The sequence below is a fragment of the Suillus plorans genome (genome assembly GCF_016647745.1).
Source record: "Suillus plorans strain S12 chromosome Unknown HD556scaffold_11, whole genome shotgun sequence".
Classification (NCBI taxonomy): domain Eukaryota; kingdom Fungi; phylum Basidiomycota; class Agaricomycetes; order Boletales; family Suillaceae; genus Suillus; species Suillus plorans.
In genome coordinates, this window is record NW_024537395.1 from 539864 (window position 1) to 562503 (window position 22640).

Consider the following 22640-nt stretch of genomic DNA (forward strand, 5'->3'; position numbering starts at 1 on the left):
TGACAGTAGGGGATCTATGCAGCAAAGTGGCTTTCCAATGAGGAAGACTTGACTTCGACATGGTGGGTGGGTGAAAGCGAGGCTCACTCAATAGTTATTATGTACTTCGAAATGCGACGTAATGAACACTGCTGCAACCACATTTCACTGTTCAAACATTCAAATTCAACTCTTCAACGTTTCAACCATTTAATATGACAATTATATCGAGTATCTCACACAGTTCAACATTATAGCGCAATGAATACCATGTTTTGCACCATCTAAAATTCTAGCGTCATTAAATAAACTAACGTAGTAGAGCAGTATTCAAATTTCTCCTATCACAACTTGAACACACAATATGGGCTCGAAGTTGTTGATGACGGTCAAATGATCACAAATTAAATGACATTCCTTTACATGCACCGCTGGTTGGTATCACAGTGAGAATGAACAGAAAACTCATGGAATTCAACAGTAACAAAATACAGCAAGTAGTCTGATGGCGGAGAAGTACAACTACTCTGCAAATTCCAAGTCAATGCGATGATGATCGAGTCCTTCAATGTAAGTATGAACGTCCTGCAGCTGCTGGCTTAATGCATCTTCATCTCCCTCGCCTTCGTCTGCTTCATCTGTCAGCCCATGTTGTGCACCTTCGAGTGCAGACGTAACCTCACACTGCTGACCTTCACGAGTGCCAGGAGACATGGGACCACTGTATCCGGGGAGCTGTAGAATCTGCTCAATATGCCAAAGGTGTCATCCATTAGCTGACTGCAGCCATTGCCACCGACACTGTAAATGGGCTGCAAGCAGTGGATTGTCGAGCTCAAGTTGCGCAATGGCTCGCGCATAATCCAATGTGTCGTCCCGAATCTTTGTGCACAAACGCCCAACCTCAACATTCAGCCTGCAGATCTCTTCCTTAGCTCACTGGTGCGCAAGGTGTTGTGTGGAAGCATGTCAGTAAGAGGGATTGGCCCAGCATTTTGTTTGGATCTCAGTACCTGTTTCGTGGAGCAGGTCAAATTCAGCTAAGAATGAGTAGTCGACTATTTGTTCCCACTGTAATGGGGGGCGAGGAGGATCCAGCTGGCTTGCGTACTTGTTATACCGAGTTAGCGCATTTCAGATCACAGTGGCTTGACTCTTGAGAGCAATTGATATCTGAGTACGAAGTTTGTATCCTGATGGACAGCAGTTAGAAATAAATAAATAGATAAAACAGTATTAGATCCTGTACCTAGACCACTAATCTGGAGCTTGGTCAATTCGAGAAGTCGCATGACAACAAGCTGTTCGACATCGTTGACAGCCTTGTGATAAAGATGGTTGGTGATGCGTGACTGGGTTTTCACACGCTCAGGATGATCCGGACCCCATCGTGCATCCAGGGCCATCTACCACTCGTAATCAACGACAATGTCAACCTTCTGATCACGTTTGGTCGCAGCATGAGTATGATGCTGCCATACATTGCCAGCATCCTTGGGAGAGTAATTTGGACATAAATTGAGTTGACTGAACTGTATGCGAGCCTTACAATTTTTGTCAGCTTATGAATAACTGAAGCGAAGAGAGCTTACTGCGCCTCTTCATACTCGTTTAATGCTTTTATGTAGTCTATTTTAACACTGGATTCATCCTTCTTCCTTGCAAGACACTGTAAAAAAAGACATTCGTCTTCGAGGTTGCCGTCGAAGTCAGGATTGAGAGTTGCATTTGAAGCGTGAAAATTGCCAAGAAAAGTGGTAGTCGTAGATATCGATGTTAAGGCTTGGACATAATTATTGAATATGAAGTCAGCTAAATTTGTGATTAGATCATTCAATATTCGATGAGGACAAAGGGTGGACTTACATAATGCAGTGTACCTGTCCATATCAGCAAAACGGAAGTGTTCGTCGAGTGCTTGGTGTTGGTGGAACTCAGTGGCGTTACGTATTTCGGAAGCCAATGTGTTGGACTTGGAGAAGACTTGTTCGCACATTTCAAAATCTTCCATTCCAGCACCAAGTTTGTGCTTGGAGTGGTGCTGAAGCTGACAGAGATGATTATGGGTATGTCCATGAAAAGCGGGGACAACACCTTGCACATTGAGCCTCTTGGCACTGTCTCCAAGTGTGCTGCACAGCAGGATCTTCTCAAAGGCACATTTTATGTCATACCCATACAAGATATTGCTCCCGAAAACGTCCATCAGCTTCTTAACCGAAGCGATGGGGTATTTCATTCTGCAGAATATTAACAGTCAGCACATCAAATGGGAAGTGAAGGAACTAAGATACAGCTCACTGCTTTACACCATGTCACAGATGGTGAGTAGGAAGCCATGTCGGCACACGGTAATGAAAATGCCTGATTTTTTGAATATTGTGAACATTTTCTTCTGAGATTCGGGTGCGGCATTGCGCCAACAGTCCACACACACAGTATGCGGCTCTCAGGATTGACCAATTTGGCTGACTTATTGCTGTCGCAAGCACACAGGATAGAAAATTCTAGAGGGGGTTCATCCATCAGCTTGTACTGGCATGCAGGACATGAGTTTAGCATCCGCCAGTTATCCGAATTGTGGCCTAGAACCTTGTCCAGACAGTGGTCTATGCGCCGATGGAGTTCAAGATATATATCATAACTGATGCGAAGCTGCTTGGCAAGGTGTCTGCAATAGTATACCTAATTTTATGTAACATCAGGGCAGTGCGAGGATGATGCCATGAAACTTACACCATGGAGAAAACATAGCATCTTCACTTCTGCATGAATACTGAAGTGTGGGATTACTCGGTGGCTTTGCCTGTACACGTCCAGCGTGCAAATGGTGATGGCAATGGTCGGTTGAATGGGTGAGCTGCCTATACAGCCATAGCGGAGTAATGAGACATTGATGAATGGGGAAACATGTTTGAATGTGTGCAAACGTCGGTCTGAGGTTCCATTAGAGATGCAAAAGCTCGATTGAACAAGAAGGCCTTACTAAAGATATCAACAACCTCGATGCTAAACTGATCGGTCTCATTGACTGAGGAAGGAGGCTCCAAAGGCTCCAGAGGATCATGCATATAGTTGAGAAGGGTGTCCGTGAGCGCCTCATACTGTGAGGCCCAATCTGATGCTAGTAGTGCGATACAGCCACTATGGTCACGGGTATCCAACCTTCGTCTACTAAGAAAGGGTTGTTTTAAGTGCTTGTGAGTGTGACAGAAACACTGAACTTACCTCGCTATTGTTGTTGTGAGTTCTTCTAGTTCCCGGTAGATTGCTACTTCATCTCCTGCATGACTGAAGGAAAATCCTTCCTTGCCGGGAGGAGGAATCATGGAGTTGATGTCCATGAAGTAAGGAGAGAAGTCGTCTGATAGTGTGGGTGGTGATGAATTGGGGCCGCATTGCTGGGTTTCAGAGGTCAATAATCGCTCGCGCTCTGTCAAAGGGAGTTCTACAGTACTATCAATGGAAGTAAATTAGACAGTAAAAATTAGAGAGATGAACTTACTCTTGAGGAGGGAAGCGCAAAGTTCATGGGCATCATCTTGGTGTTGGCGAAGTACTCCTGTATGCAAAGTCCTGGTCTTTTTGCCACCCACATGGACAGAGCATTTCCATGATACACCGCCCACAGCATTGAGTGTCATGGGGGACACACAAGAGGGAGGATAGGCAGCTTGGAGGTGAGGGTGCGTGGTGGAACACAGAAGGCAGGATGATTCCCACGCACTCTGTTGATTTTCGGTTAACATACCTGTATGCACAGAGAATGAACCTAGGAGCCTCGTAAAGTAACGCCTATATGTAGTTTTGTGATGTCCTGTAGTGAGAGATATATATGTAAAATAAAATAAAACAAAACTCACCGTATACGAGCTCGTTGTCAACGATGACGAGTGCGAGTGTGGTGGCATCATGCAAAGTTGTGCGCTACCATATTACCCAAAAGGGTGATGACACCAATGGTGGGAAAAAAGACTGTAGAGTAAAATATTCTAAGTACAAGGAAACTGCTGGTGTGCACTGCCAGTGCTCCGTAGGAAGGCACAAAGGCTTTATTAAGTGGCCAGAACATTACGGTAAGGCCACCTTACTAACTAGGATATGTGGGAAGTATAGGTGCATTTTTAGCACCTCAAAATTTCACCCAATTTTTTATCCCTCTGGCAAAAATGCTTGTTTTTGCCTAAGGAACAAAACCTCCAGACAGATTTTGATAATACTCAAATTTGAGGGAGTTTTGTTTTCTTCCAAGGTCAATTTGGTGCATCCCTACAAAATGTGGCTATACATGATCAAAGACCCTTGCTATTGTTTCAGGAACTCATCTGTGTGATTTATAGCGTGTAGAGCTGAATTGTTTGACCTGTAAGCCTCCATCCACTGAAACATTCAATGCTGCCATAATCGGATGGTGTTGACAGATACAGATGTGAGCGCAAGTGACATGTTCTTCTTCAATGTGTCAAACATGTAATCACAATTATCATGAAGATACTTCTTAACCCGACCCCAGAAAAACTCGATTGGGTTCAGCTTGCAATGGAATTTTTGGAGGAAGATGCACATGTGCCCCAACTGTTTGATGGTTTCCTAGACAAGGAACTTCTGCTGCTGAAAGTTGGGCTGTTGCTCAAGTACACATTTGTTGCAAAAAGCAACGTCCACATCAGGGTTGCACTTCTCGCACCTCCCACAACAGCCAGACTTGTACAGGCCACGCTCAATGAGCACAGCCTTGATCCCTTTCAGCTGATTCGGGAATTGTGGGTGGTCACTGCAGTCTGGGATACACCATTGATTGGGACACAGTTCATCCATCAACAAACAAACAAACAAATAATGGTCAGCCTGACAGTATGGTGATGACCAAAGAAATAGAAGGTTCTCCCTCAAGCTTCCTTTCAACAACAGTGCCTCATACCAAACTGTACTCTAAAAAGAATAATGTGGAATTACAATGATCAACCCCCTTAGCACAAACAGGTAGAATCAAAGGTCAAGACTAGTCAAATGCTTTATTGTAGAACTCTTAGCTCAATATTGAACCTGCTGTCAAGGAACTCACTTTTGAGTATTCAAACAGACTCAGAAACAGACATCTTTGGATTTACTACCAAGTCTCCTCTTCAACAGCTAAAGCCTAGCAGGCACAGAAAACCTTGGCTCAGTATTGCTACTCAGATGAGTAAGGTCAAGCTTCACTATCAATCCCTAAAGTCTCCCCACTAAGCTACTCTGAGTCTTAGGTGGACATAGAGACAACACAAATATTTTGGAATATGTTTTTGGCAAAAGAACACTAAAGGTTGGTGAAAGTAAAACAAAAGAGAAAAGAAAATTGAAAATTGAATATAACTTTGGCTGTACCTTGCTTGCTGGTTGCTGCACACAGTGAGCTCACAGCTGGTCGTTTGGTATGATGAGCTTGCAGTATTACTGTCTCTTGAGAATGTTCCTCTCAGTCTTGAACAGTTCTTGACACTGATGCTGACACTTATCACACCTCACTCACAACTTAATGTTAGATGGGCTGAAAAACTGGTCCTCTCTTGCTCTCTCTTATTCTTATTCCCGCTACAGCAGTAGTGGGTTTTGTAATCTGTTATTGTCAAAAAAACTGATTCGACCAAACTTTTGGCAGAGAAAAGGTCTAACTCCGGACCTAAACATATTTGTCATCTCTGTTTGTGGTGTCTGGTTCACACAATCTTGAGTATTGCACAGCACACAGTGTGTATTATTGATAAACTGTTAGTCTTCCATTATCTATGTCTTCTTACAAAATCCTTGGTTCATTCTGTGATATTCCTGCCATTATCCGTGTTGACGATGCGAGTACTGATTCGACCATGTCACTGTCATTTTTGCATGATTGCAATGTTCCTCAAACTGTCACCAAACATTATGGGACAGCTATAGAGTCCACTCTTGGGCCAGTTTGCATGCCTACCATCGATGGTTGGTACAATTCTTGGCAGACCTTTCGACCTGTCTGTCTGGGTGGATGTGACGTCAAGCTTGGCTGTGATTAGTTAGTGTCTGTGAATGCAAAGTTCGATGGTTCTCAGTTCCAAAGGCCTTTGGAAACAGACATCGCTTGACTTTCAGGTGGCCATAGTTGGGATCTTAATCCTGGTGGTATGTGTATTGCTTTGAATTGTTTTCATATGTCTGAATGATTTTTTTAGAGAATCATTCCTCTCTGCCGTCTGTTGTTACAGATGGTAATAAAATTTTAGCTACCCAAGCGGGTATTTCTTCGTCACATTTGTCTGTACCTCCGGGAAATGAACATGCTTTGGCCAATTTTTTTACAGGCTATATCTCAACATGTAGGTATGGGATCATGTGCAACTCATTCATCATGCACTTATGAGGGTTGTGAATCTGCATGTCGAAGTCTTGATGTGTCTTGTGGTGACAATGACATGGTGCTTTCTATGAGGATAGCGTTCTTGACAAGTATATTGATGACTACTAAACGACGACCATTAGAATGGCTGTTAAGAGCAAACGAGGTCAGATTCGAAGTTGGATCAAAAATGGGACAGCTTCGCCGCATATTAAAAAAGCATATCAAATCACTATGAAAAGGAAAGTCAAAATTGTTGAAACCTTCTAATCAAACTCATGCTCGAGTGCGACAACAGGTTTGTAATAATCGTCATCGTCAGCTTTGTCATGAATGGTCTCAGCTTCCATCTTTGCAATTGAAGCGTCATTTGGTGCAGATGTTTAAAGACGAGACCTCTTCAGAAAGATTGGTCACCTTTACCTGAGTGTCCTGTGCTGAAAGTGTTCCATGTTCTCAATGGACAACAATATCTGTAGCGAAGCTCACCAATCCCTCACTTTTGTGTAGACCTGACCGACAAAAAAATCAGCACATGTTGCATGATTATTTCGATGAAGACTGTCCTCTCCCTCCATTACCTTTTGCATGTTCTGATGGTCCACTTCGTGATTTGATGCTCGACCCATCTGGAGTGAGACAATGTGGTGAAAATGATTTTGAGCTATCTTTGTGCAATGTTTGTGATAAGAAGCTTAAGAAAGGAAAATGTCCTGCTCTTAGTCTTACAAATCGAACTTTTTTGGGAGAAGTGCCAGAGGAATTGAAAGATCTGATGGTTGTCGAAGAAGCAATGATAGCTCGTTGTCGTGCAAAGTGTTGGATTGTTCAATTGAAGGAGGAAAATCAAGACCTACAACTTTCTACTAATCAACGTGGAGTCAAAGGTCACATAATTGTCTACCCTCAGCATCCACAAGGGATTGCAAGTGTCTTACCTCCATCAGTCGCTGACATTATAACCCCGATTTGTGTTATATTCATAGGCTCATGTCCTCCGACTCGTGCATGGCTTGAGGAAAAGGCCAAACCTTTGATTAGCACATAGAGAGAAGGTTCGTTCTGCATTAGTTTGGTTAAAAAAATACAATCATCTGTACAAAGATATCACTATTGATTTTGATGCCCTGAATTCTATGGAGGATAAAATGTTGATGCCCTTTCATGTCGACCATGTTCTTCCTAATGATGCATGTAATTCTTTGACATCAAAGTATGATGCAACCAAGGCAGTGCAATTGGAGGATCCATTTGATGATCAATTGTGTGCTGCTGAGCTGCAAGCTAACTTTGAAAATGTTGTAGTCACAGATGTTGATGGAAATGCATCTGTGAATGAGTTGTGTGCTGCTGCAGTCCATCACATCAAGAACAAGGGTGGTGGATATGTTCAGGTACCTCAAGACCCTGAGCTCATCAATGAATTCTTCGATCCAGACCTCTTTCCTATGATTTACCCTACATTGTTTCCATATGGAATGGGTGGATTTGAGGACCATCTTTGTTCTGAACCCTTGTCAATTAAGAGGCACATCAAACACCTTTTCAATCTCGCAGATTGTTGTTTTCAGGAACATTACTCATTTCTGTTTACAGCATTCAACATTTTACAGCGGCGGAAGATTCTGTTACATACATCTTTGAAGGTGAAACAGCACACTTTTCCAACTGTAGCGACAAATCTTGCTGCTGTTTCACCGTGGGCTGTTCATTGTGTAACAGAATGTGTGGCCCAAGGAGATGCTATTTTTGCAAACAATGAAGATGAGTGATGTGTGCTATGATTGATGAAAGAAGTGCAAGTAATAACTTCACAAGTGCCAGGATCTGCTCATGCAAGAGCAAATATGCGAAACGAAATCCGTGGACTGATGTGTGAATGAGGATTGCTGAGCTTTTATGTCACCATTAATCCTGCTGATGTATACAATCCACTTGTCAAATTTCTTACAGGTGCTGAAATAGATATTGACAATCTACTGTCAGAGGAAGTGCCAAAATTCTATGATCAATCTATTCTTGTAGCTTGAAATCTGGCTGTCACAGCTAAATTTTTCAATGTCTACATGAAAGCTTTCATCAAATGTCTTCTGTGATTTGAAGGTAAGGGTACAGACCTTCATGAGGGTATACTTGGCACCGTCAGTGCATATTATGAATGTGTTGAAGCTCAAGGGCAAGGAACTCTGCATTGCTATATGATGATCTGGTTAGAAGGTGGCCTTAATCCCAATGAGATCAAGGACCGAATATTACAAAGTAAAGAACAGAGCTTTAAAGATCGTCTCCTACAATATTTGGAAGATACCATCTTGACTTGCATCCCTGAACTCCCAAAGGAAGATGTATCGATACCTAATCAAACTTCTCATCCATGTTCAACTCAAGGAGTGGACTTTCAGAACACCACTGAGGACAACTTGTTAGAGATGATGCAAAAGAAAGACCTACATCTCCTTGCCAAAATATGCTAGAAGTACTGGAGAGGTCCACCAGAACCAAAACAATGTTGATTTGATCCAGATGAGAAAAATATACATCCGATAAGCCTGACAGATCCAGAGACAGGTGAAATTACTCTAAAGTGTTTGGATGGTCTAGTGAACCATTTTAATGAGAGCATACTGGAAGCCATGAGGTGCAACACGGATATAAAGTTTATTGGATCGGGGCCAGCTGCAAAAGCCATACTGTATTATATTACCAACTACATCACAAAATCTCAATTAAAAACTCATGTTGCATTAGCTGCAATGGAAACAGCAGTACATAAATTAGAAACATATGATCCTAATGACAATGATTGCACATTGTGAGCTAAGAAGATGCTGCAAAAATGTGCTCACTCAATGATTTCTCATCAAGAACTATCTGCTCAGCAAGCATGTTCGTACCTAATGGATTTCGAGGACCACTTCACTAGTCATGAGTATCAAGGTTTGTATTGGACAAACTTTGAATCCTTTGTTGAAAAATGTAGTCCAAGTCCTGAGTATAATTGATCGTCAATGGCTGATGATGCTGCACCAAATAACATAGACCATACTGATCATGAAACTGAAAAAATGCTGGATGGATCAGATGATGAGTTGAACCAAGGATATGTTGAAAGAACCCTTGACGATGACGGGGTCTATGTTGAACAGCTTGAAAATGACGAAATCAGAATTGGAAGTGATAGCTTTGGAAATCTCGTGCCCAAGGCTGCACAAGTAATGGACTACTTACATTGAGATGACAAGTTCAACAACATATGTATATGGGATTTCGTAGCCCAGGTAGACAAAGTTAGAAAGAGCAAGGAAAACAAGAAAACAAATTCCAAGAATACAGACGATGATGATGAAACTGATGATGAAGATGAGCTCGCCAATGATATCTCGCTGGAAAATGACACTGAAAATTCAAAAGACTTGAAAGAGATGGAAGTAGACAAAACATCAGCAGCAGCAAAACCACGCTCAAGTCTTTCAGCAGAAGATATTCTTCTTTCTTCTGCCAGAACAAGGGCTTCTGGAGAACTCCAAGCAGGGCACTATGAATCGCGAACACATTTTCTGAGAGTGTGATGTCTAAAGAATTGACTTGTGCATGTTCCAATGGGTCCAAAGATATCTCACAGAGACCAGGAGTCCGTCTATCCCAGATACTGCTGTTTGATGCTCATCCTCTTCAAACCCTGGAGATCCGTATCTGATCTCAAACAAGCAACACAATCATGGACTGAGAGCTTTGAGACATTCAGACGCACATGTAATGAAAATATTGTTTTCATCTTGAACAACATGCAGTTATTGTACGAGTGTAAAGACAGCTGTGATGATCATTTTGTGAACCACCGGCTTTGACATAAACTCGCAGGAATATCAACCGAAATATCTAGCTATGGTCATGGTATTAACGAAGATGACATATTCACGGATGATACCGACAAAGATATACTCACTCATTTAGAATCAATGGACTCCTGTTGTTCTATGTGCCAGTCCACAATCAATGATGATATGATCTGCTGCCTTCAGCATATGGAGTCTTGTCAATTCTTTGACAGTCTCTCATGTGTCGTGAATACTCCAGGTCCTACAGACCACTGTGAAATAGATAATCAGCTTTTTGAACAAATGATTCAAAATATTGAACAAGAGATCGAATGGTGAGACTGTTATGAAAAGAGATGAACCATCAACGACAATTGAAATACTGCAGATGAGACCATCAGAAACACATGAAACACTTATTTCACGGATCCAGAGTCACACCCACACGATTGATGAATCCTGTGATGTCAATAGTGACTGTGTCATCCGAGAATGGTCATTAAATCACAAACAATCCAGAGCATTTAAAATTATAGCAGAACATAGTTGAATGAATAATCCTGAACCTCTGAGAATGTTTATAGGAGGACATGCTGGAACTGGGAAGTCGAGAGTCATCAATGCGCTGAAGGACTTCTTTATAAGATGAAACCAAGCATGACGATTCAGACTTGCCTCATACATGGGTGTAGCTGCACATAACATCTCAGGCATGACTCTACATGCATCACTTTTATTGAATCAATGACATACATCCAGAGCAAATACAAAAACAAAACAAGATCTTACAGCGATGTGGGAAGGAATTGACTACTTGTTCACAGATGAAGTGTCCATGATAAGCTGCGATTTTCTGACCAAAATTCATGACACACTAGTTGATGCCAAAGAAAACACAACATCATTCAGAGGAATGAACATTATTTTTGCTGGATATTTCACTCAGTTATCACCTGTAAGTGGCAAACAGTTATATGCTCACCTCAACCTCAGACACTGTGCAATGACACAAGGATAAAAAAGTATCTTTGGCAGACTCCTGTGGCTATCAACCAACACCGTGGTATTATTGACAAAGATAATGTGTCAGTCAGGTCAAGAGAATGAACGATTTGTTGACAGCCTCACGCATCTTCGTTAAGGAAAGTGTACATTAGATGATTATCAGCTTCTGAAAATGAGAGTGATTACCACCAACACAGGAGATACAAAAGACTGCGAATGGAAAGATGCACCGATCATTGTCTGTGATAATGAGAGCAAAGACAAACTGAACATTAGAATGACGACATCATTTGCATGAAGGATGGGATGCACTCTTCACTGGTATCATTGCACAGATAGGCATAGAGGAAAGCAACTATGCAATGATGATCTGATCAATAAACTACAGCACTTGAATTCAGGAAAAACAAACATGCGGCTGGGCAAAATTCCATTAGTCATTGGCATGCCAGTCCTCGTGTCTCAGAATTTTGATGTTGAAGGTGGAATCGTTAATGGTAGCACTGTATACTGAGGAAAGTAAGATACTCACTGAATGAGGAAAAACAACGTGTGCTGAGGTCCTGCATTGTGGAAATCAGTCAATCGTCAGACGAGGCCCTCCCAAACTTATGTCTGCACCATATACCCATCATCAAGGACTCTGTGGAACTTAGATTCACACATCCAAACTCGAAAAAAACATGCTGCATTACTCGTGCCCAAGTGCCCATTCTTCCGGGTTTCGTGATCACCGCACACAAATCACAAGGCCAAACACTAAAAAAAGTCATTGTCGATCTTGGTTCAAAATGGTGCTGAGGTACTGAGAAACCATATGTGATGGTATCGCACGCAACTTCTCTGCACAGCCTGTTCATCCTATGGCCATTTAATTACAATAGAATTTGCTCCCACCCATCCCAAGACATTCATTGAGAAATGCTTCAATTAGACATATTGAACCTCAAGACAATTGTCCACTCACCATATACAAACAATGAAGGACGAGAAGAAGCAGCACAGTGATTACCATCAGTCCTAAACAACCTGATCACATCCAATACAATGGTAGCATGCACAAAAGAAGACCGAGTGCGTGAACTAAACAATGTTCAACAAACCATCTTCGACCTCGAGAATCTTGCAATGGATGGCACCCAATCCGGGTTAACACAACAGCCACTACCTCCTTGAAAAAAGAGAAAAATCAGCAATTTGGTTAGCAAAGATAAGGAGGACGCCATAGCTCGTTCAATAGATCATGACCCGCAAGTACCTCCACGGCATACTAAACACCGGAGAGTAGCCTAAATCATCTGGCTCTCTTCCTGTGGATCTCCCTTCTGTCCCTCCACCAGACTGCTGACAAAAACAATATGTGTCAGCAACAATATAAAGATTTGTCAATGAGCCATCCTATTGTGCGTCATACCTTGTAATCCTTGACTTCTTTTGATTTAAAGACAAGTTCAATGCCCGTCAGACTCCTAACTCTATCACTCAAACCATCACCATGTCCTCACCTGACATTGAAGTGCAGTGTTTGTCACAGTGCGTCGCCAATGGCATATATGATCATGTTGCAGATGCTATAACGAACCTTGGAAAAGACGGGTTAGGCGAGGCCAATTTTGGCGTCGATTGGACTACCACTGTCCAAGATAACTACAGTGGGACTAATTGGTCATATGTAAACACAAAAGACGGTCGCACCTTCAAGACCAACATCATTGGTCAAATTGCTACTTCAGCATGTGACACCAAACATTCTGCTAAAGGCACGCACTTCACGAAAAAGGTATGCACTTTGTCTCCTACTAATGTACAGACACAATCTAACATGCAAAGCCAGAATGTGTCACTAAGCGATTCTGACACTGTCAAATGGAAATGGGCACTCTCCAAACCCACCCTATGCTCACCAAATCTAGCAGACATCTGGGAAAATCAACTGACATCCATTGAGGACTGGATTACAGAAGAAGAAAAGAGAGTGGCGACAATCAGTTTCAAACATTAAGAACATTATACACAGATTCTAACAGACTGGTACACAGGGTTCGAAGATAAACCCATGCATCACTAAGAGCTCAAACGACCTCCAGTATGTGGACCTCATCATGCTGACATCACAACACATCTACGAGGTAAGCAAAGAGAAAAAACATTGCACTGTTGCCGCCTCTTACCAACTCTGACAGAAACCCAAAGGTAAAAACACCAACCAAGAAGCAACTCTGCAACGAACGAAATGAAAGATCGTGAATGAGGACAGCATGTTAGGACAAGAGACTGCGGCTGCATCCATCAGTTCTATAACAAGCCCGAGCGCCAACATGAATGTGCTGATGCCTACTGCAGATGAAGATAACCATCATCCTCATACTCCGTCTAAAATGCACTCAGCCTAGAAAAGTCAGATCAGGAGCTCTGTACAACCTGAGAATACTCCCTGACTACCGTGGGACGTACTTTCAACTACAACAGAACAAGTTCAAGCAGTTAAATATCTACAACACGGCCGAGAACAGGTTCAAACTCATCCCAATGCATGAGACATATTCAAAGCTGAGACCTGGAACACTCGTTCTCGCCGTCTGCGACGCTCACATGTACAATATGGTGCAGAACAGCCAACCAACTAGCATATGTATAAAACGACACCATCCAATATGCACTCTGACAGTCTCTTTTCGCAGACGTTCCAGCTTGGCGTACAAGCAATCAAAGTCCTACATCCTTCTGATGAACCTGTTGAAGAAAAATTTATCCCCATCCTCTCCATGACCTCCATTGAGTTGTCGAAAGATGATTTGGCCATTGCAGGTTTCTCGACTTTCGATCTCGGTGTAGAGACTCATGCCTCTCATTGCATGATATGGCAGTATTCACTAGGGAGTACATAGCACGAACTTGTAGCATCACTCTGTGTGCTATCCACAGCTATTCCTATACGAGGCGCAGCTTTCCCGCGCAATGCGCAGCATGCGCGCACGACTTCCCGCGCTTTACGATGTATATGCACGCGCGCTTTCCTGTGCTTGATCGCCCTATAGCGCCAGCCTTCCGGAAGCATCCATCCACTGTCCACCAAGCTCTCTAGTGCGTGTATTTCCATTTCCCTTATTTGCATATCATTCCACCTTTATTTATATCATGGACCCTTACATACATACATATATCTTTACATACCTTACTCGGTAGCAATTCGGCTCCGCATGACAGCGCTTAGGCGCCATATACGCGCCAGCATTACCTACCAACGGGACTTTACCTCCCACTTACCCACTTACTACCTAGCAGAATATAGTTGCAATCTATTCCTTGGCACCTCGTGCTCACATCTCTTGTCTACTATCATATCATCACTTAAGCAAACTCACTCTTACTCTCTCTCATTACTGCTCACGCGCGTGCGTGCTTCCCGCGCCTTGCACGCACCTTCGCTTTCCTGTGCCTTACGCACACCTGCGCTTTCCCGTGCTTTGCATTGGGCGACCAGTAGCGCCTTCAGCGTCTACTTCTAGATCTTTGCTGCACTCGCTTCCCCTTTAGGGTTGAACACACTTGTCTTCTCAAGTATAGCAGACTAGGCAATGCACGACCTCACAACATTATAGATACAGTTTGGAGCATTGTTTGTTCCTCTCAGTATTGTTGTTTCTACATCGGTCCCACCAAGAAATCCAAACACGCAAACGCACAGAGGCACAAAAGTGGAAAAGGTAAAGAAAAGACAGACTGAGAGCTTCCTCTGTTTCACAACGCGCCTGATCTGATTCATGTTTTCCTGGTTCAAAAGTTTCAGTGCCACCATTCACTTTATTTTCATAGTACTTGCTTAGGCTTCATCTCACAGCTTGTCTGAGTCAATCTGTACAAATCTTTGTATTAAGAACATAGTCTTCTAGCTTGTTATGCATTTTGACTTTCTCAGCGAAAATTGGGCCTGCTACAGTTGGCCTCCATCTCATTGTAACACTTGCCTTCTTCTCACTGGTCTGGTTTGTGGCTCGTTGACTTGTACTTATATTTGTAGCACTTGATGTCTGAGTAGTCTTGCAATCAATTCGCATTGTGACTCGTCAGTCAGGGAGTAAAAGTAGTTCATGCACAATTACATGTGTTGCACCAATGAAGAGCAACACTGACATCAATACCTGGAATTATAATTCAGACGTAGAGACAAAGTAATAGCTGTGAGGCACCTGATGATTTCCATCTTAGACACTGCATACCAGGTCTGTTGCAGGAAGGCAAAGTCACAGTGTTCAAAATCAATAGATTGCAGGTACAGGTTACGAGTATGACTGTTAAGTACGGGCACAAAGGTCACTGCAAGGTTGCAGCAACAGGAGCACCAAAGACCTTTTCAAAATAAACAGAAATTATGGTCATTCGAAATATTGGCAATGGGCTCACAAGGTGCAGCTGACAATGCAGGAACATTGCATCAGTGTTCATCACAGACAGCTCCTGACATAGCCACAGAAAATATGGCTGCATCACAGGGCAAGACTCATGTGTGTCAAAAAAACAAGAGTTGGGCGGAGAAAGCCAAGCAAACATGCACAGCATGGAGCACCCAGTATGAGCTCCACCTATACAAACATGGACATACAAGCACCCGCCTGAGGCAGGTGCTTGTACAACCAGAGCTGCCTCCGCCTGAGGCAGAAGTGGTTAGCGCTCACATCCTTCTCGGGACTTGTCTGGGTCTGTGTCTATGATATATGTTTAACACCTGATGAATCTATCTTTACGTACCTCAATCTCCCTTAACCATGAATGTAGACAGCCAAGATACTCCTATTGGATGCAAGTATTGAGCAGAATGTCAAAATAAGACAAACCATCTACAGGAGACAGCTGTTGAGCTGTGATGCAAGGATTGGCCTCCTGGAGGCATGTCAGGCCAGGGAGAAAAGGTGCCCAAAGTAAACCAAAACAGAGGCATAAGAATATAAGCTCAACGTCTAAAGAACCACAAGTCGCCAAGGCCATCATCTGCAGGTGGGACGCTCAAGTAGCATAAGACATCAAGAAGAAAAATGAAAAACAAGGAAAAAGACGAGGTGAGGTAAGCAAAATGAAGCGTGAGAGTCGCACCACCATGTTTATCGGGCTGACACTTAAAGTCGAAGACTGACGCTGTCCACTGCTACCATCAGTCACAGAAGCCAAGCAGCTGCAAGACAATACAAAACTAAGACATTGCAATAGAATATAGAACTGAGGCATACAATAAACAATAGGTCGTTGAAAAGAGACCACTCTGATTCAGCATAACAGACAAGAGTAAAATCGACCGTAGTGGGCTCTGCCACGAGCGGCCTTTCACATTATTTCAAAAACTGGGGTCATTATATACACAATAAATGTGGCTGTGCTACTAGTATATTCAAGAGTCATTTCTAGTCATAATGAGTCATTGGGTATATGGCTGAGTCATCCTGGCTTGTTGCTAGTCATGTGACCTATCCAGCTCCTGATGACAAATCCAGAAAAGGGAGTGAGAAATATCACATGATGTGAATCCTTTGTGTGTCTGTCTTTTCTTTGTTTTTCTGTAGTCTGATGGGTGAAACTGACGCGAGCCTAGTATTTAGGGTTTTAATAATGTTTTCCCAGGACAACATATGCGAGAAATATTTTTCACAGTCACCTGACATGCATGGGATTTTGTCTGGGTCATCACCATGGCTGACTAAGCAAAACTCATCACAAAATTAAATGTACTAAAATATTCAGTCCACTTGCATACAACTTGAAAAACAAAAAAGGTGAAAAATATTCCCTTGGCCTCAGTCTGACTTCAGATAAAAAGGAAAAGAGTTTCATAGTGATATTCTGGGGTATAAGACTCGTGGGAGAGTATTAGTTGTCCATGCACTGAACCAGTTTGGTGCAGGTCACCAGTACTGCAAGTCCATGCTGAGCCCACTCTTCTAAGTCATCTACCCACATGGCAGCCACTATTTCATCATAACACTGATCCACTCTTCTCCTCTCTCTACCATCTGCTGACCCATCAGCCAGATTCCCCTGCAATTCCTCAGGCAACCAGTGTACACCATCATCCATGTCATCATCACCAGTGACATCTAATATCTCACCATCTAAGTCAAAATCTTGACCAAAATTGGGATTGTGATGACAGATGAAATTGTACAAAGCACAAAGGGCCAATGATAAGCACACCTGGATATCCATGGTGTACTCTGGAGGGAGTTGTAAGATGCACCATTGGTGTTTTACCACCCCAAATATATGTTTGATCATTGCACAGTGAAGCATGGCTGAGGTTGAAAAGTTCTTTAGTGTTCTGTGGGCTTGAATACATGTCAAATGCAAGATAACAAATGAAAGAAAAAACTGATGTGAGAGATGCCTGATATCATTCTTTGAGGTGATAGTGCACACCCCGATATGGAACCAATAACAAGTTACAGGTGCCAAACCCTGCATCTGCAAGCAGGTATCTTCCTCCTGGTATCTGCAGGTCGTGTTGGTGTTGTAATGAAACAATAATGGCTGAACACAACACACAGTAAGCACTCAGCCAAATAAAATTGTTGTGGTCTAGCACAACCTAGTCTGCTATACTTGCAAGACAAGTGTGTTCAACCAGAGGGTTTTGCTATCTGGTATTAGAATAATTAGTTATACAAAAAGGAAGATAGTCTGAGCACAGGAAACAATGTCTGAAGGTAAAAACATTGGGTCTGATGTTTTTTGGGTTGGGTTATGTTGGGTTGTATCGGGTTGCATCAGGAATGCGTCAGAAAGTTAGTGAATATCGGTGTAGGACTTGAAGTCCTTGTGGCCTCATAGAGGTCTATTTTCTGATGCATGTATCAATGCTAATCATTACCCAAATCACTCCATATCATATCCGACTCAATACCCAAAAAACATCAGACATCGGACATTGGACTTCACATCAGGTTTCGCATCAGCCTATCGGATAGTGTGCGCACTCGTCCTACCTATGTCCTGTCTCATTGCACTAGCCCCACTAGGTGCATAGTTACTTGTTTTCACATTGTTAACATTGTAGACCACATTATTACATGTCCACAGCACCTCATGTCTTATTACATAGGACATCAGGTCCAAAAATATTGCGCTACTACTTTCACCTATAGGATTCTGGATTTCTATGTATCTACATAAATATTGGACTCCCCATAGCATCATCATCATCCAAGTAGAGGAGAGCCGTTCTCCAATGCTTAAGGGTCAAACCTGATATTCCGTAGTTCTTAGTTGACATTGCGAGCATCATTCCTTCACCACCCATATCCATCATTGTTATTATTGTGCATACCACTTGCTTTCCCAATGCTCGCTATCGCATTACTATTAGTTTCCGATAACCCAAACCCAAACCCAATAACCCGAAAACATCGGACCCGATACTTTTGCATCGGACATCATAATTATACCTTCAGACATTGTTTCCCACACTCAGACTATTGACCCCACATTACTCACTGACCTCCAAAACTATTCCCAGACTGTAGACCCCTGGGTTGAACATACTTGTCTCACCAAGTATAGTAGACTAGGCAGCGCAAGACCACAACATAAAGATATCAGTTTGGAGCCATCTTTGTATAGCCCCACTCTGTGTTGTATTCCTACATCAGGGATAGCAAATGTCAGGTTGCTGTCGGATTTTTTGGAGTGTTTTGGATAATGAAAGGAATGATATTGCGGAATTCAGTAAAGAACTACTAATATCGGATAACCTCCTCCTACTCAGAGGTAGAAAGGTAGATAATGGTAGGTAGGAGGTATGCAAAATATATAGTATCTATGTAGAATTTCAGAGTGCTATAGGCAAAAGTAGTAGCAGTAATTTTCGGGTCTGATGTCCTATGTAATAAGACATGTGGTACTGTGGACATGTAATAACATGGTCTACAATGTTAGTGATGTGAAAACAGATAACTGCGCACCTAGTGGGGATAGATATGATAGGACAGGACATAGGGAGGACAAGTGTGCAGGAAAATATTGGGTCTGATGCAGTGTCATATCCCATATATTCATGCTTCTCTTCTGGACTTCAGACCCTTAGATCTGGTCCGGTCTGATGCATAGATCCACTTCCGATCCGATATCCGATAAGCTTCCTATTTCATTTCCTGTTCATATAACATTAAACACAGCCTATTCAGTATTTCCTCTTCCCAGTGTCTCGGTTATACTTATTACCGGTATGATTACTGATCTGTTAACCTATGCTTCATTTCCGACTCGCGTTTGATAAACTTTGCATATGCTTCATACATAGCCTTGGACCTTTGCTTATTGATCCTTCCGTTATCCTCTTAGTATATAAACCCATGTATATGTCCTGTAGTACCTCAGTTTGAATATCATCTTAGATTGTCCTCTTTCTGTCCTCTGGACTTGAGTCTAATCAACTCTTGTCAATCTCTGAGACTTCAGATCGATTCCGATAGTCTACGTCTCCGCCTCTATCTTCGGATAGTCTATACTCTGTTTGTTTCTAGTCCGGATCCGTCCGGATTAGTCTTATACATGTTTCCGATATCTGGAAGTCATCTGGATATAACTACGAGACTCGTCCAGACCTTCAGACGTGTTATCATTAGTCTCTGAAATAAGGGACAGTACTTGGGAAAGGGGCACAGCGTACGAGCTGAGGCCAAAGTCCTTTGGATCTGATCCTATGAGAGTACGATCTTAACATGCAGCCTAAACATTGGGTTCATCAGATTAGCGTCAGATTACATTAGGTTAGTGTCAGGTTAGTGGATAAACATTGGATTGAGCAGGTAAGTGTCAGATAACATTGGGAAGTGATTCATGTGCAATGGGTGTTTGACATGCATTGGGAATTAGCTGAATATGAGCTCAGCGTGAGGCTGAGTGCTACAGCATGCATCAGCAGACGAGCCATCTCAGCCACAAAGTGAATAAATGAACAAAGAATCAAAATCACATATAAAAAGGGAATTCTGAGAAATATAACCCTGCTGGTTACACATGAAAGCCTGATCAGTAAGTGTTGTAAATACACGAATGTGTGTACCATCAACTGCATCAATACATTTGTCAAAAAAGCAAAAGTGAGGGTCATTTTGTATCAACAAAGGGATGGGGGAATTAACCATTGGAAATTTAACTTGGGAGGAGTAGAAAGGGTATTTGAGAAGAACATCAGCATGCACTTGAAGTATCTACATATATAATAAAAATTAGTATACACTAATGGGATCAGAGTTTTGGAGAGGAATATTTTACCTTGAGATCATGTTAGAGGACCATTGGAAACACTGACCAATATGGTGGATTGAGAGACCAGTCACACACATATATATATAAATGGCCAGTTGTTCCTCGACTGTAATGCCATTGCAAGATTGAATGTATCTATTAGAGTCAGTTCAACAACTCGATGTTGGGGCGTATTTGCCAACATCTGCATCTGGAGTAAAGTGAATTGCATTGGCACGTTCCCTTGGCCAGGTGGCAACCAAGCGGAGCTCAAACCTTCCTCGCCTACTGACCAGCACCACAAGATGGACTGGATTGATCCTCACCTCCGCAAGGTGCTCTATTCAGCAGTTGTTGCTGTCGTATCCATCTGTGGCCAATTCACTACTGTCCTTATGGCTACTAAAACATCTACCGCTACCCCAGGTAAACCAAAGGCACAGTGGAATGTAGCAGAGACCAATGCCCTTCTCGCCCATCTGCTCAAGAACATCTCCAAGGCTGGGGATAGCAGGAATTTCAAGAGTTCTATCTTTACTTTGGCAGCAACTGCCCTTGTGACAGCCAATCTACTAACTGCAAGCCCTCCAAAGACAAATAAATGCTGTAGAAATAAATGGAACTTGGTGAGTGCATCAAAATCCTCTAAGTCCTGTTCTACTAACCCCTATACTAGCTCAAAGGGACATATCGGGAAATTCAAAACTATCGGAACATCTCAGGAGCTCATTGGGACAATGTCAAAGGTGCTGGAATAGAAAGAGAGGCTGCATTGGAGGTATTCAACAGCTACATTGGATCAAGTGTACGTCCCCCTGTCCAAAGTCACCTATTGTATTCTAATGCTTTGCAGACAACCCACAGTTCATTGCGGCAATTTGCCAACAATGGGTGGATATTCTATGACAAGGTAGCTGAAATTCTGCCGCATGGCACTGGTGCCCAGGGCAGCCATGCATTTCATCCAGCTGCAGCTGCAGCTCCAGTACTGGTCGATGACGATCCTGGACCTAGACCTGGAGCTCAGAATATCATTACTGCTGCTGTCGCAACCGTCGCTGCCAGTACAAATCTTCTTGCTGCCACTATAGAAACTCCCTGCAATACCAACTTCACTCCCCCCATTTTCTAACCGTGCCTCCTTTCACTATTGGGTCTAGTATTGGCACTGGGAAATGCATGCACGAGGACTCATTTGATGTTGAATCATTTGTATCTACTCATCCATCACTTTCTGGTCCCTTGGCATCTACCACATTGGTATCGGCACCCCCTGCTGCAAAGAAGTCGCAATCTGGACACCGCATTGACACTTCGGTCTCAATGATGACCAGTGCAGCACAAGCGTCGAAACTCACACCTGCCACTGCAGTTGTTGGAATGCAAGGTTCCATCAACCGCATCAGTGACATTCTCAAAAATGCTGTTACTGCAGCCCAATGTCATATCCCATATTCCAGACCTACATCTGACAATATTCCCACACCTCATCCGGACCTTCGGATGCCCTATCCATGTCTCCAGTCCTCTACCCATCTGGATCCCTGCACCTCTGCACATCCACATCTGCACATCCACATCCAGATCCCTTTACCTCCGTACATCAGACCACCATACCTCCGCAGCTAGCCTGCATCATTCATCCTTTGTCCTATTGCCCTAATGTCATATCCCATATATGCATGCTTCTCGTCCGGACCTCTGATCTGATCTGATATACGATAAGCTTCCTAATTCATTTCTGTGCATATAATGTTAACACAGCCTATTCCTCTATTTGGTATTCCTTGTCCTCAGTATCTCGGTTATACCTACTACCACCTCAGACTCTTGCTTACTGATCTTTCCATTATTTCCTTAGTATATAAACTCTTGTATATGTCCTGTAGTTCCTCAGTCTGAATATCATATTAGTCCTCGCACTAGATCTCACTTTAAATCCTCATATCAGTTCTAGTCTACCGACTTAGTCAATATCCATCTCAGGCCTAGGGAGAGAATTCCCTAGGCCAGAGCTCCGCTCATCCAATCCTCCGAAGTTTCTGGAAGTTCATCCAAAACTTTCCTGCGGTCCTCCAGACCTATTCTGCTTCGGACTTTGTCCTTGCAGCCTTTCCTCTGTTTGCTTCTACTTAGGACTTGTCCTAAGTAGCCAATACACATATCTATATTAGGACGAAACCTCATTGTAATTTCCAGGAGTTCCTCTGGAACTTTCCCACACTTGTCCGGAAGTTACTTGCACTTATCTG

At 42.7% G+C, this 22640-nt stretch overlaps 9 protein-coding genes across 9 annotated transcripts; 6 read left to right on the forward strand and 3 right to left on the reverse strand.

The window, feature by feature from the left end:
• Positions 1 to 744: 744 nt before the first annotated feature.
• HD556DRAFT_1430664 (uncharacterized protein) lies at positions 745 to 1385 on the reverse strand (the record flags this gene model as incomplete). The annotated part of the gene is made up of 4 exons (XM_041304929.1): positions 745 to 914; positions 993 to 1089; positions 1123 to 1172; positions 1229 to 1385. 4 exons carry the CDS (start codon positions 1383 to 1385, stop codon positions 745 to 747), a joined length of 474 nt encoding a protein of 157 aa, XP_041163792.1.
• A 303-nt stretch (positions 1386 to 1688) lies between these two features.
• On the reverse strand, positions 1689 to 2368 carry HD556DRAFT_1430665 (uncharacterized protein; the record flags this gene model as incomplete). Its single annotated transcript, XM_041304930.1, has 3 exons — positions 1689 to 1761; positions 1860 to 2219; positions 2289 to 2368. 3 exons carry the CDS (start codon positions 2366 to 2368, stop codon positions 1689 to 1691), a joined length of 513 nt encoding a protein of 170 aa, XP_041163793.1.
• A 2000-nt stretch (positions 2369 to 4368) lies between these two features.
• On the reverse strand, positions 4369 to 4551 carry HD556DRAFT_1231634 (uncharacterized protein; the record flags this gene model as incomplete). The annotated part of the gene is made up of 1 exon (XM_041297448.1): positions 4369 to 4551. A coding segment is annotated over one exon (183 nt), but the record flags the coding sequence as incomplete, so codon positions are not given.
• Positions 4552 to 8397: 3846 nt separating this feature from the next.
• Positions 8398 to 9564, forward strand: HD556DRAFT_1430667 (uncharacterized protein; the record flags this gene model as incomplete). The annotated part of the gene is made up of 5 exons (XM_041304931.1): positions 8398 to 8416; positions 8447 to 8753; positions 8880 to 9096; positions 9154 to 9316; positions 9371 to 9564. The coding sequence occupies 5 exons, from the start codon at positions 8398 to 8400 to the stop codon at positions 9562 to 9564; spliced, it is 900 nt and encodes a 299-aa protein (XP_041163795.1).
• Positions 9565 to 9930: 366 nt separating this feature from the next.
• HD556DRAFT_1231578 (uncharacterized protein) lies at positions 9931 to 10179 on the forward strand (the record flags this gene model as incomplete). The annotated part of the gene is made up of 1 exon (XM_041297439.1): positions 9931 to 10179. The coding sequence occupies one exon, from the start codon at positions 9931 to 9933 to the stop codon at positions 10177 to 10179; it is 249 nt and encodes an 82-aa protein (XP_041163796.1).
• Positions 10180 to 10906: 727 nt separating this feature from the next.
• On the forward strand, positions 10907 to 11167 carry HD556DRAFT_1231424 (uncharacterized protein; the record flags this gene model as incomplete). The annotated part of the gene is made up of 1 exon (XM_041297429.1): positions 10907 to 11167. A coding segment is annotated over one exon (261 nt), but the record flags the coding sequence as incomplete, so codon positions are not given.
• Positions 11168 to 11455: 288 nt separating this feature from the next.
• HD556DRAFT_1231589 (uncharacterized protein) lies at positions 11456 to 11668 on the forward strand (the record flags this gene model as incomplete). Its single annotated transcript, XM_041297443.1, has 1 exon — positions 11456 to 11668. The coding sequence occupies one exon, from the start codon at positions 11456 to 11458 to the stop codon at positions 11666 to 11668; it is 213 nt and encodes a 70-aa protein (XP_041163798.1).
• Positions 11669 to 12649: 981 nt separating this feature from the next.
• Positions 12650 to 14042, forward strand: HD556DRAFT_1439779 (uncharacterized protein; the record flags this gene model as incomplete). Its single annotated transcript, XM_041306008.1, has 4 exons — positions 12650 to 12934; positions 12989 to 13129; positions 13182 to 13283; positions 13836 to 14042. 4 exons carry the CDS (start codon positions 12650 to 12652, stop codon positions 14040 to 14042), a joined length of 735 nt encoding a protein of 244 aa, XP_041163799.1.
• Positions 14043 to 20693: 6651 nt separating this feature from the next.
• On the forward strand, positions 20694 to 21520 carry HD556DRAFT_1439780 (uncharacterized protein; the record flags this gene model as incomplete). Its single annotated transcript, XM_041306009.1, has 3 exons — positions 20694 to 21014; positions 21065 to 21193; positions 21242 to 21520. The coding sequence occupies 3 exons, from the start codon at positions 20694 to 20696 to the stop codon at positions 21518 to 21520; spliced, it is 729 nt and encodes a 242-aa protein (XP_041163800.1).
• Positions 21521 to 22640: the final 1120 nt, after the last annotated feature.